Here is a 13,636-nt window from a genome sequence, read left to right as displayed (position 1 = left end):
GTTACTTTTTTGTAAAGCTCTTTTAGTTTTAAACCTGATGTTTATAAGCTTCTTAGTTTTTGCAACAGTCTGTAAATATACACAACTTTATAATAAAATGCACACATTTACCTTTTTCTAGACTAACCACAGGTATGATCCTAAGTTAAAGGTTGTTAACATCGCAGTTTATCAGTGGATGTTTGCTGGAACTGTTTGTAAACAGCGTGTTTCCTGACGGACACACACAGCGTGACTCCGGTCAGGTAGAGACCAGTCTCAAGTCAGCACCGCTGCAGACTTGCTGTTTGAGGGCTTGATAGCCCACTCCCCCTCCACACCGCTCCACACTCGTTGGTTTGGAACAGCACTTAATGTGGCGGACCCTCCGTGCGAACGCGCAAACGGAGGGATAGTGTGTAGGGGTAGGGTGTAGGGGGCGGTTTGGGATTGGGCCCAAAGAACACGTCCCGACGGACCCGACTGTTGTGTCGCCTCACGTCTCCTGCGTCTTGGCCAAAAAGTCGCACTGGAACACACGGCAAATACTTCAGCCGACGGCCAAGTAACACGTACGCACTGCGCATGCGTGAGTGGCAATAACTCTCCTTACCAGCAGGCGGCGGTAGTGTGTATTCGTCATTCAAAAGAGGCAACAACCAGAAGACAGACTGTGTGATATATACAAACAACAAATAGTGTGTGCGTTCCATTTTCACTCTCGTCCATCACAGACTGTTTCACATAGCGACTTATAATCGAAAGCATGTTTAGTGCGGTACTGGCGGTATTAGCCCCTGGACTGTTGCTTGTGGCTGTGTGTGCCTTCTTAATCGTTTGTTTGCGTACCTCACTTCCGTTTCGCTTCTCATGCACTGATTCGCTAAGCTGAACTGCCAATCAGAGTGATTTATTTTGCCGACAGCCTCTGCTCCCGATTCAACATGTTCAATCAGGAGTGGAAGGTGTCGGCACGGCCGAAAAGACACAACGGTGCGGGACACACCAATCTGAGTAGGGCGACAGGACGCTCATCGACGGCCAGACATCTATCGACGGCCGAAATCGGCTTGGTGTGTAAGGGCCTTAACACTCAGTGTATTCTCAGTGAGAATAAAGCAAGAGGTTAGAGCTAATTCTCTGTTGATAGCTCAAGGAATCAAATATTTATTATAAAGATAGATGGTGGATCAAACAGAGATACAAATAAATAAGTAAAGGGCATTTCCTGATCCTTCGTCTGCGCTTGTCTTTTATTGTTCCTGTAGATATCTCATGTTATTGCCCTGTAAATGTAGAAATGTTTCTTGGAAGCTGCTCTGTCTGGGGGGCCATTAGCTAAGACAGCAGAGAGTACATGGAAGTGCAGTGAGTAACAATGGTGCATTATTGATGATGCCATTAGTTCATGTGTACACTTTCCTCAGCCCCCCCTCACCTGTGGAGTAAAACTCTGATTATTACTCTCTGGCCATTACAGCCTCTGCTCAGCCCTCCCTGGATGTTGTTGCTGGTCTGTCAGATCGATGTTTATCTGTTTAGAGGGCAGAGAGGCTCTCCTATACTCTGTACAACACCAGATCCTCTAATGAAGACAATCTGACTGCTGAAGTCAATCTTTATATTTTCACTGGCAAATGAAACAGAGGAGCTGATTGGTGCACACATGTCTCTCTAAGTCTGTCCTATCCGTCCCTCTGCTCTATAGGAGCTCGCTGATGTTCGCCATGTTCACGCTAAGCTGAAGAAGCAGTTCCAAGAGAAGATGGTAGAACTCGCCCACGCCAACCGGAGGGTGGAGAGCCACGAGGCCGAAGTGAAGAAGCTCCGACTGAGGGTGGAGGAGCTGAAGAAAGAGTTGGGACAGGCGGAGGATGAGGTAGGGACAAGGCTCTGCATCTATTTCTGAATGTTCCTCTAAAGGGACCATCATTGCTTTTGTCCATTTATTGTAAACGTTCAGCTTCTAACTATTCCACCAAACCAAAACTCCACTAATCATTCCAACCAACAGTTAGACAGCCAAAGACCAAAAAAAGGTTTTATCTGACAGAAAGTATAGAAGCTAGGAGCCCTGTGGATGTGTACACAGATCAACCTATGGGGCAACCATCTGCCATACCACATTTGTAATGCCAACTAGCACACTACATAATCAGCAGTAACAACGTGTTCTTGTTGTGTGTGTGTGTGTGTGTGTGTGTGTGTGTGTGTGTGTGTGTGTGTGTGTGTGTGTGTGTGTGTGTGTGTGTGTGTGTGTGTGTGTGTGTGTGTGTGTGTGTGTGTGTGTGTGTGTGTGTGTGTGTGTGTGTGTGTGTGTGTGTGTGTGTGTCCAGTTGGATGAGTCCCATAACCAGACCAGGAAACTGCAGAGATCTCTGGATGAGCAGGTGGAGCAGACTGAGAACCTGCAGGTTCAATTGGAACACTTACAGTCAAGGTAAGACACACACACGCACACACACACACACACACACACACACGCACACACACACACACACACACACACACACACACACACACACACACACACACACACACACACACACACACACACACACACCCCATTGGTCATTGGTCGACCAACCCTATTGAAATGCATGTAATCTGAATTGTGCCCAGGTCTCAGTGTTGCCCTGCAATTGGCTGCTGTGTAATAAACACATTCACCTTGATGGCCATAGCTACCTAGCCTGATTACCCGACAGAACTACAACTTTGTTTCACTTTCAGTCTGACATTGTGTTTATTTTAAACAACAACCGGGCTGAATATGCTAAACTAGTGACGTAAACACTCTCGACTGCTGAATGGTCAGAGAGAATCGCTGGCAAGGGGGCTACAACTACAACAAGATGAACATATTTGACCGTGATTTAATTGTAATACACGTTTCAAAATGATGCCGAAGTAACAACATACTGATACCGGTTAGTAAAAACCATGAATTAATGCTTTGTCAAGTCTGCAGACAGACGGCAGGCGAAAAACCTTTTAAAATGCGTGTTTTCTAAATGGAGATTGGCTAAGCTAACGCAGTATATGCTCCGACCGTCCACACTCACAACAACGGCCTATACAGACATAAATAAAGCAGCGACTGTATTCACCATGACACAGGCAGTCTGTGGTTTGTACTTGTTTAACTTTTGTCTAGTTTCTGAACAGATATGAGGAGCTGTGAGCTCTGAGTGCTAACAGCTAACGGCTGATGTTTTGGTTTTGTGGTTCGCATTGAAGATGACGTCACGGCAGTTTTACGCAGCGTCGCTCCGCCCGCCGAACAGCCGATCGCCCCGCCTACACTATGTTACTATAGTTACTACCCCAGTTCCTAAACTGTAATGGAAACGCAGCAAGTGAGCCTGGCCTACCAAGGCCTAATCATACCGTACTAAGCCGTGCTAGGTCCTGCAGTGGAAAAGCGCCATTACAGGCAGCAGGTTGGCATGTGTCAGTGGCAGCAGTATATCAGCAGCAGAGAGTGTGTGTGTTCTGCTGAAGGCTCTCAGCAGCAGCAGAGTGTGTCTGTATTGTGCTGAAGGCACAGCAGAGTGTGTGTGTGTGTACTGAGGGGTAAACACGTGGCTGTCACTCACAACTCGCACTGCTCGGAGCTAAACTTTATCACACAGTCCTGAGAGAGTTTTTAGCGTGATCTTGTAAAGTGGTTTGAAATATTAAAAGATGAGCAGGAGAAGGTGAGACCTGTCGTCAGTTACAAACCAAACCTAAAAACATAAAGAATATTTTATACTGTATATCTTTTTTAAATTACTGGCAAAACAATATACAAATGTATTAAGGCTGACATTATTCACTTACAAATACATATTTCTTCAGGAATACAGCGGCATAAGATATTCTCCTTGAGTATCTTATCAAAATGCCCCAAACTTTGCAATATCTTAGAAAAGGCTCATGCCAACATGGATTTGTGTTGTTCTTTAAGAGTGTGTGTGTGTGTGTGTGTGTGTGTGTGTGTGTGTGTGTGTGTGTGTGTGTGTGTGTGTGTGTGTGTGTGTGTGTGTGTGTGTGTGTGTGTGTGTGTGTGTGTGTGTGTGTGTGTGTGTGTGTGTGTGTGTGTGTGTGTTACCTGTCTATCAGCTCTGCACAGTCCTCAGCTCCTCGTTCTCTCTCTCTCCTTTTTCTCCACGTCGTTGCTTCGGCAGCCAACAGCCAATCACAGAGCTCCCAGTAGCAGGTTACCCTAGTAACAGAGGGCTCTCTTGTTGCTCTGCTTTGTTGAGTAGTGACAGGTGTGTCGGCATGGTAACAGCTCAGACACTGACCCTAAAGTGTGTGTTCTTGTAGAAGGTGTAGCTAAAGCTTTTCTCCATTCTGGATATGTTTCATTCAGTTACTCAGAGACTGCTTGACGAGTGTGTGTGTATGGCTGTGTGTGTGCGTGCATGTGTATGTGTAAGTGTAAACTAGTTAGAGCGTCATAGGAAAACGAGACTAAGGGCGTGTTTTTTTCCTAATCTGACGCTCTACACTGTTCTAAGAAAAAGGCGTATACTTCAGTATGAATCATCAAACAGGTAGATTTGATAACCTCAAAAAAACCTTTACTATCGATATGTAGAATACAATATGCTGTGTGTCTGACGTGATGTCAGTGAGGATGGCAATGTAAAATATAACTATGATGCCATGTAATAGCCTCTAACAATCTGACTATGTAAATTATTTTTTAAAACTGGGCTGTAGCTAACGTTAGGAGTTAGACATATTGTAAGATAGGTAACTGTTTATTTAAGAGTATGGCTTAGGAGTAACTTTCACACGTTCCCTTCCCATGATGCTCTGCTGCTCGTCTCCTCAGATGGACAGAGTACGTTCTGCCGCCCCAAGTCTCAGCTGCTCTCAATATATAAATGCTACATTCCAACAGCACTGTGACCTTTTCTGAAAGTTCACAAACTTGAAGTCAGCACTGATTTCTAGAGGGACACAGTATTTATTTTGCAGTCAACACACAATAGTAAACAACTTACCCACACCTCGCTGTCACACTCATGTATCCGTGGAACATGATATGGAGCATCTCAGCCACACTGAAGTGTTTCTGTAAACCATCCTCCTCTCGGCTCATTCCCCCGACTCTTCTCTGTAGAGAAGTCCTTCATGTCTGTCTCTTTGCTAAGTGTTTGTCAGCTCAGAGCTGCTGTTCCAATGTAATGATGCTTTATCTGCCAGCTGCTCTGACCCTGATCTCCTGACTGACAAGTGTCTGTCACTGAAAGAGATTAAGAGAAAGGGAGACTGAAGGCCAGTGCAGGGAGAAGAACGAGCGGAAGAAGAGAAAAGCCTCTGTGGTGAATAAGATCATTTGGAGAAGCAAACAAAAAAACCAGATTCCTCAAAGGTCAGACCAAGCTGCTGATTTTGCTTCCTGTGAGTTGCATTAGGGGGTTATATATGGTCGAGGAGGGTAACATTGTGTTTTGAGATACACTCTGATGCGTGCAGCTGTGAAACATTGTTTTAATGATTCACCCCTCGCCAAATGCCTTGTTTTATTATAAAGAATTGATCAATTTGGTCCAAAAACATTTTCCTTCTTTGGTTTAAAGAGGCAACAATGGAATAACTACTGATGAACGCATATTTATTAAGTGCAGATTGACTACATGTCAGGAATATCGAATAAAATACAAAAAGGGATCTTGTACATCAATAATACAGGATTACTGGGGGACAGGTCACTCATTATTTTGAAGGTTTTGGCAGTTCAATGAAAAGTCCTGCATCATAAATGCTGTGTTTTTTCATTGTGATCTCAATAAACCCGTGTCATTGGAGACTGAGCCCTTCTGAAGCTGCTGTTTGAATGACAGCACACACGCTGGGTCTCCTGTTGGTATACCTCGGACATTACTGTTGGGGCAGCTTCATACACAGTATATAGCATTATGTTTTCTGCATCAGGAAGCGCGTCTCACTGTGGGTGATGACTATCTGAGGTCAGGATCAGGGCATGGGACTTTGAATTTTCACTAACATGTGTCTGTTGTGAGCCAATCACATGACAGCCTTAAGTACAGATGTAAAATAAATGCATGAAGATGCATTGAGGTCCCATCCCTTAGAGTTAGACACTAACGTCTTCAAAATATGGCCATCAGCCCACACACAAAAGAGCACGTTTTTCCTTTAGGCATAGCTAGTTTGATGTAAGATTTATTTAGAGTAAAAACTGAAATACAAAAACAAAACAACAATAATAAACAATTCCTTTCAAAAGGCTTGAATGGATACAGTGTCTGGGGCCTTCATATGAAAGTTGCTCACTGGCAACTAAGCCAAATGGCCGGACTCGAGCACAGTCATACCTGGATCATAAGGTTCTGGCTCCATAGAGCATGTGTTACATCTGGGCTGAGTCAAATAAGTGGTGAGGGAGAATAAATGTAACTTTAAAGCCCTAATGATTTTCAATCTCGTACTGTGTAGTTATTTTTACCGAAATAATTAAAATCTGTTCATTTATAGATGTCTCTTTCCCAATGTAAGTCAATGGTAAAAAAATATTTTTGGGCCCGATGACACAGATGTTGTAGTACCACCGTTTGGCCACAGGAAAAATAGCCAGCCACACTTCATTGAAGCTTGCTGGAGACACATGTGAAGAAGCATAATGCCCGGTGGGAACTGACGCAGTAAGAGCTGTCCACTTGTGATGAGTTGACACGAGACATGTCAGCGGTGAACTGGCCATAGAGCCACTTCCTGTTCAGTGTCACACCTTTCACACACTGGGTTATTTCGAAGCTGAAAATATGTCGTCAAGACAATTTAAAGCATGAGCTGTAAATTGTGAGAAGCATCTTCACAAGGTGTTCAAACTGTCTTGGATGAGAAAGACAGCGACTGAACTGCATAAGAGGATTTCAATTGACTTTCAGAGAGCTGACGCCTCGCTGCAGCTGGTGTGTTCAGGGAAAACGAGGATCTAGTGTGGCCAAATCCATCTTCAGGGTTTGTTTCATGATAGACCTCGCTGGCATCTTGGAACAAAAATCAATAGTCATTGCATTTCTAAACCAATAGGAAATGCATACAGCTCAGGGAGACATTAAATATTTGTTTCATTTTGAGGCTTGTTTAAATCCATTTTGACGTGTAGATCACATACTCCCTGCTATTTTCAATAGTCCTCTGCATAAATAAATCCAGACATTATAGTTATTTTAGCCTAGTCAGTTGGTATAGTGTATTCTTCACGTAGCTTAGCGCTGTCACCTCTAATGCTGTACTGAATCCTCCTGTGGTTCTAACCAGTTCACCTTAATGACGAGACACAGTATTCAGTCCTGAACTTATTAAGGTGCCTGACACAACTCTGTTGACCTAATCTATTACACTTTTTAGGTAGGTTGCCATGAAATTGACTATTTGTGGTCCACAGAGGCAGATTTTGAATCATTTGAATCTGGTGTTGTCATCAAGTCCTAGACTTTAGTTTTCAACATTAGCACTTAGCTCAAAGCACCACTGTTCTCCTGTAAAGATTCACTTACCCGGGGTAAGTTACCCCTTTGCCACCAAAGTGGTTCCAGTTCTAGGTCCGTGCTAGTGCTCTTTTGGTTCAGAAGTTGTTTGAAAGTTATTTATCATACTTTTCTTTTTAAAGATTTGAGGTCTTTGACCAAAAACAATTAAGTTGCATAACTCATAGGAGGGCTATTTCTTTATCATTTCTGCCCTCGCACTTCAACTCACTTTGTTCTCATTCATTGTATTTGATTCGATGTCTCACTGGGATGCGCCTCGCTGCGTTTTCCTCAGAAGCATCAATCTCATCATGCTAATCCTAATGGTGATTCCTGGCGATCGTGCTGGCGCGTCAGGGAATCCACCGACCATTAAAATAGCTTCTGCTACATCCCAGCGCCATTCAAACACCTCTTCTCGCTTCGTAGCATATACTTGATACACTTCGACTCTCCGTTCTTCACCAAAGACCGGAGCATTTATCGATTTGGATATTAGAACCAGCTGATAACCAACATTGCCTAGCTTTTTTTTAATATAAGCAAGCCAGCCGATACACTGTCCCTCTCAGTTAGCACTACAGCTAACTGAGAGGGACAGTGTATCCTTCCCTCACATCAGAGGAGATGGAGGTCACAGGGCTCCTCTCTCGAGGCTCATTTCGAATGGTGCTGCATTGTAGCGCAAGCTATTTATAGAGTAGGTGGATCGTCAGGATTGGTGTAATGAGATTGATGCATCTGATGAATACGCAGGGAGGCGCATCCCATAGTGAGACATCTCATCATGCTACTCCTAGCCTGCGAGCTAGTTCAGGCAGTCAACTCGAGCACCAATGATACATTAACACGTGACGCACCTCGTCCCTCTTACAACCAACCAATCACATTCTCCTAAACATGCCGCTCTATTGAAGCTGCCAGGTCTTCCTGCCTCTGCCTCGCTATGCTGCTGCTGCCACTGCTGTGTTCACTTGCTACTGCTACGTTCATGTTCCTGCTCCTGTGTTTCATGTTGCTGCTGCTCGCCTGCCCCCCCACCACCCCAGCTTCCACCCCAGCTCCACCTGTAGGCTCGGGGGGTAGTTATCTAATCATTACTCAATGTTCTTTGTAAATCTGTGGAGTGATGAGGCCCGAGCCTAGACGCCAAACTCAAACTATATGCTGCTTCTAATAAACATATTAAGAAACACGTGAGTTTCAAGTAACTTCATATTTTCTTATATTTTGTCTGTATAAATTAATATTGAATAAGTTGAATTACAAAAAACATACATTAATGAACACACATTAAAAAGGCAGTGTTAAGAATGTAAAAATGATATTTCCCTCTGATGCTTGAAAACCTCTCTCTCTCTCTCTCTCTCTCCCCCACCCCCTCTCTCTCTCCCCCACCCCCTCTCTCTCTTCCCCACCCCCTCTCTCTCTCCCCCACCCCCTCCCTCTCTCTCTCCCCCTCCCTCCCCCTCTCCCTCTCCCTCCCTCAGACTGCGGCGGCAGCAGCCGAGTCCAGGTCTGTTTGTGAAGATGCGCTCGGCTCGGTTCAGTCCTGAGAGCGCAGACGGTCCAGCCAGCGACGTGGACGAGGAGGAGGAGCAGCTCCAGATCCCATGACGCTCACACCTGCAGTCATACAGGAAATACTTCACACAAACATCAGCTGACACATGAAGAACTTGAAATAGTTTGTCTTTTGTGCAAACGTTGTATCTTCAGAGACATTCTGCAACAGGAAGCAGCTGTCTACTGCTCAACCAGCAAGTTCTTAAAGGACCGCTGACACATTATGGGAGATATTTTACCCAGATCAAAACATCAAATCATTTATCTATGTGCATCCATGCAAAATGCTAATTTTAGGCAATTAATGGATGCACATTTTAATAATCAAAATAAAAGAATCATTAAAAAACAGAAGCGTTCATCTGGAGTTTAAACATGACCAAGGCAATGTGACAACGTTTCCTCACCGCAGACAAATGATTAGCACGCACCTAATCCTGATGCAGAACACACACATTCTCATACACACTCACACACACCTCAACAGACTTGCATTAATGGACGCACAGCTACAAGATGAAAACAGCAGGCGTGTGACAGACTTTAAGGATCTTCTTTACTGGAGCAGTGATTCATTCTTACCTCAGCAGCATCACCCCTCTCCCCTCTGTCCCCCTGTCCATCCATCAGCAGTATTAATACTCTCCGCTGTGAAGAAAATATGCAGCATTGAAAGCCCGGTCACTTCTGCAATTTAAACCGCTGCATTGAAAAACAAAAATGTCTATTCATTTCAATGGAATCTGAACATATCTGGTATGGTGAACTTTGACAAATAGCTCTTTACTCTGTCCGAGTATAAATTCTTACTTTATTAGTATTACCCACAGAGCTGTGCAGCATGCCCACCTGAAAGTTAGCATCGAGGGGCTCCCTCCATAAAATGCAATGGGATTTTTCTAGAAAATGATCTCTGTGACAAACACACGTTTATGATACTTATGGGTTATGTTCAGATGAATAACCTCCACATATGAACACCGCTTTATGATTTTTGAAGTGTAAATGCAGTTATCAGAAGTAAAAAGTTAATGCTAGGCTGTAAACAAACTACATCCCATTCCATGAGGGGGCATACTATAGAGAGGAACTAAAACATGATCAGACGTAATAATGTTGGCTAGCGTATTAGTGCTAAGCTTGCAAGATACAGTGTTTCCCTCCTCAGTCCTCTAACTCAGGGGTTCCCAACCTTTATTGTGCCAAGGACCGGCAGATACATTAAAAAAAATCGCGGACCGGTTGTCAATTTGAACTGATTTTAATATTTACTCACCAGCAGGTAGCAACAGAGGCTAATTGTATGTAACAGCCTGAACAAATACTAGAACAATATGCATCCAAAACATATTAACAAAGTTTAAAAAAAAAAAAGAACCGGTGTTTTTCGAAAAACGGAAAACCAAAAAACGTGCGTGCGTGCGTGCGTGCGTGCGTGCGTGCGTGCGTGCGTGCGTGCGTGCGTGCGTGCGTGCGTGCGTGCGTGCGTGCGTGCGTGCGTGCGTGCGTGCGTGCGTGCGTGCGTGCGTGCGTGCGTGCGTGCGTGCGTGCGTGCGTGCGTCACTGGCATTTGTTTTCATAAGATATTATGATAGTGTCGTTCGTTCCGGTGGACACATACACATCATGCGCCTTGGTGACCGGACATCTCCTTCATAAAACGAGTAATAGGGGTAATAATTGGGCAGTTCGATGTGTGTCGAGGTGTGTGTAGAGATGTGTGTAGAGGTGTGTGTAGAGGTGTGTGTGGTTAACACGTAGCAGCCTGCAGTCACTCTTAAACTGTTCTGAAGAAGGTAAACACAGCGAAGGCGGTGCGTAAAAAGGCACAGCTCTTTACCTGCTGGTGCTGCACTTCTCAGAGGCGGAGTATACGTCCCGCTGCCTCCTGATGCTGCAGCCATTTCATGAAGTGAAGGAGGTGTTCCTTCTATAAAACAGCTGCGGGCAGAAGATACCGTGAGGTCCCGGACATTAATTCATAGATCAAGACAGACTGGTTTACTCTCCTGTTTTGCCAATCCGGTGCTTAAACAAATAGCTCTACACCCCTGGCCGACATGTCGAGACTTAAAATGAAGTCCGAGTTTGAAATATATCTCAAATAATGTATGCACCACCATTTCCCCACATAAACATAACAGTCTGCAATCAAACGGTTGTCTCCTGTGCGCTTCTCTTCCTACTTGGCGCACCGGTAACATTCTCGTGCGCACAAGAGGCTGAGACCTTAGGCTGAGCCGCCGAATCCCTCGGAACATCATAAAAGCCATTTTCAACGGTTTTCTGGTGAAAGATTAACTAGCTACTGGATGAAATAATATGACTGGTATAGGGGCGAAAATTAAACACTTTTTGAAAAAAACATGATCAAATATTTTTATATATTTATAATTCTGCAAATATTACGATACACTCACAGCTATTTTGCGGCCCGGCAGTAACACCTCCGCGGCCCGGTACCGGTTCCGCGGCCCGGGGGTTGGGAACCCCTGCTCTAACACCTTTCAAACATCCCATTCAAACGCTGGAAATCAGAAGTATTGTGCTTTGAGAGGAACAGGTTTCAAGCTAAATATCCATCAGTGAAGCATTTAAGGTTAAAGCTTTTGGTTGAGATTTGAGGTTTTTTCTCCAGACTTGTAGTCCAATCCTGTGGGAATAGAAGCTTTCTTCACAGCAGAATACAGAACTACATTATGGATGCAAACCTTTAACACGGCAGAGGCTCGAAAAACATCCAAAGCTCTCGTGCTGCTCTCACTTTGTTGCTTCAGGTAAGTTTTATGCTGCGTTTGTACTGAGCTTCAAGTATTTATATCCAGTAATTCCCTCAGGACTGATTTTAGTTTGGACTGAAACACGTCTCAAGCAGCATTCAGACATCATGGGAGAGTGAAACCCAGTATGATGCCTGTAGGTTTAATATTCCCAGGGTCCACAGAGACGGCCATGAATCCAACAGTCGAGGGAGGTTCAGATACAGTGTGTGTTAAACTGAACACTTAAGTTATTTCTACCAAACTAGTCCGGGCTAAATCTGTTTCTCTGAACTCTCACGCTGGAAGGGGACCAAGATATTTTTACTGATCAGGATTCTGAACTATTTATGTCGTAATGGTTTTAGTTTTTATAAATGATCTGTACCACAGTGGTTTTGTATTAGCCCTATAAATGTCTACTGTATATATAAAAACATGAGTCTGTGTCTTCTTTCTACACTTTTTCTGTGTCAGAGTAAGCTCTTTGTACTGTGCACACCATGGCCTCAGTGCTGCTGACTTTAGGGTTGTTGTCCTCAAGGTTCTCTTAAAACTGGCCAGCAAGTAACCATGGTATTGATGTTAATGTTAATCAAATCCTTAAAGAAATTCAGACACTTATTATGGTCAGGATTTCTTCCAGTGTTTTCACCACTGCCATTCTGATATATTCTCACTTGGCAGGTGTAAGCTGAGGATCCATAGAAGTGTGAGCTCTGCGTTTTGGACACACTATGTTGTGATAAGAGACCCCTAACGATCAGAGAATGGTCTTTTTTTGTCTAAATAGGTTCCCAACTTTGTGAAATGACCCTGATATTTTAAGTGCCAGCCATGATAAGATCTGTTTAAAGTGGACCTATCATGCTATATTTGAATAATATATTGTAGGGCCATACCTATATAAGGTATATTTATACGTTTTCTTTTTCAAAATACCAAACAGATCATGCATTTTAGCCATGCCTCATTTCGCTCTATTTTGCTTTCCTCCACCCTGTCTTTGCATGCGCTGCAGCTGACCACGCCCCCCTGCAAAGGAGGGGGCCGAGTTACGAGCGTTGTGTTACCATGCTGTTACCATGCCACGGCACCCTCTCATTCCCCTGATTGGTCAGCTCCGCCGTCCTGACGTCAGAGAACTGTTCAAATCTGGATCAGTCTGTATCAGATCCGTTGCAGCCCCGTTTTTAGAGAAAATAGGAGCTGCTAAATCTGCATACTTTAAGGAAACCTGGTGACAAAATCAAGAGCAGAGTGGATCTAAAGTTCTTGCTGTTAAAATGCTGATCTGCTAGTCTGGTGATATTTTATATTTGTATTATTGTTAACAAAACCAAAGGAGACAACCAAAACCAACAACATGTTAATCTGTGTTGCTCAAACAGGAGTAAATGGTGCATTTGTTGGGATTATTTTGTATGGCAGATTAAACCCATTTGTTTGCTTTATAGAGTATTTGTGTTTACTGAGTCAAAATAATCTACAGTGTGTTTATGTTAATTTAGGGGACATGCCACCTAAAATAAGATAAGATGGAACTTTATTATTTCAATTAAGTTTTTAGTAGCAACAGGTAGTCTTGTAGTCGAGACCACCTTATCCGAGACCAAGACATTACCAAGACCGGAGAGTAGCAAGACCAAGACAAGACCCTGGTTGCGGTCGAATAGTCCATTTAGCTTAGGAACCTTCCTAACGGAGTGAAATTACCCGGAAGTCCCTCAGTGGCAGCCATGATAAGTGCCGTTCAAATTCTCTAAATTAAAAGGAAAGGAGGTTTCAAACTTCCTTTATAACCTCCTTTAGCTTAGGAACCACTGGACCTTC

The 13,636-nt window shown here is 43.8% G+C and overlaps 1 protein-coding gene across 1 annotated transcript in view; it reads left to right on the top strand.

The window, feature by feature from the left end:
• The window catches only part of ccdc102a (coiled-coil domain containing 102A), a 68,170-nt gene extending 57,876 nt beyond the window's left edge, over positions 1-10,294 (top strand). Inside the window, exons 8-10 of the mRNA XM_034140946.1 lie at positions 1,688-1,858; positions 2,316-2,419; positions 8,969-10,294. Coding sequence (XP_033996837.1) covers positions 1,688-1,858; positions 2,316-2,419; positions 8,969-9,095 — 402 coding nt within the window. The 3' untranslated portion in view covers positions 9,096-10,294. The remainder of the gene's footprint in view (positions 1-1,687; positions 1,859-2,315; positions 2,420-8,968) is intronic.
• The last annotated feature ends 3,342 nt before the right edge of the window (positions 10,295-13,636 follow it).

This window comes from Trematomus bernacchii, unplaced genomic scaffold (assembly GCF_902827165.1).
Source record: "Trematomus bernacchii unplaced genomic scaffold, fTreBer1.1, whole genome shotgun sequence".
Classification (NCBI taxonomy): domain Eukaryota; kingdom Metazoa; phylum Chordata; class Actinopteri; order Perciformes; family Nototheniidae; genus Trematomus; species Trematomus bernacchii.
This window is presented reverse-complemented; position numbering and strand designations above follow the sequence as displayed.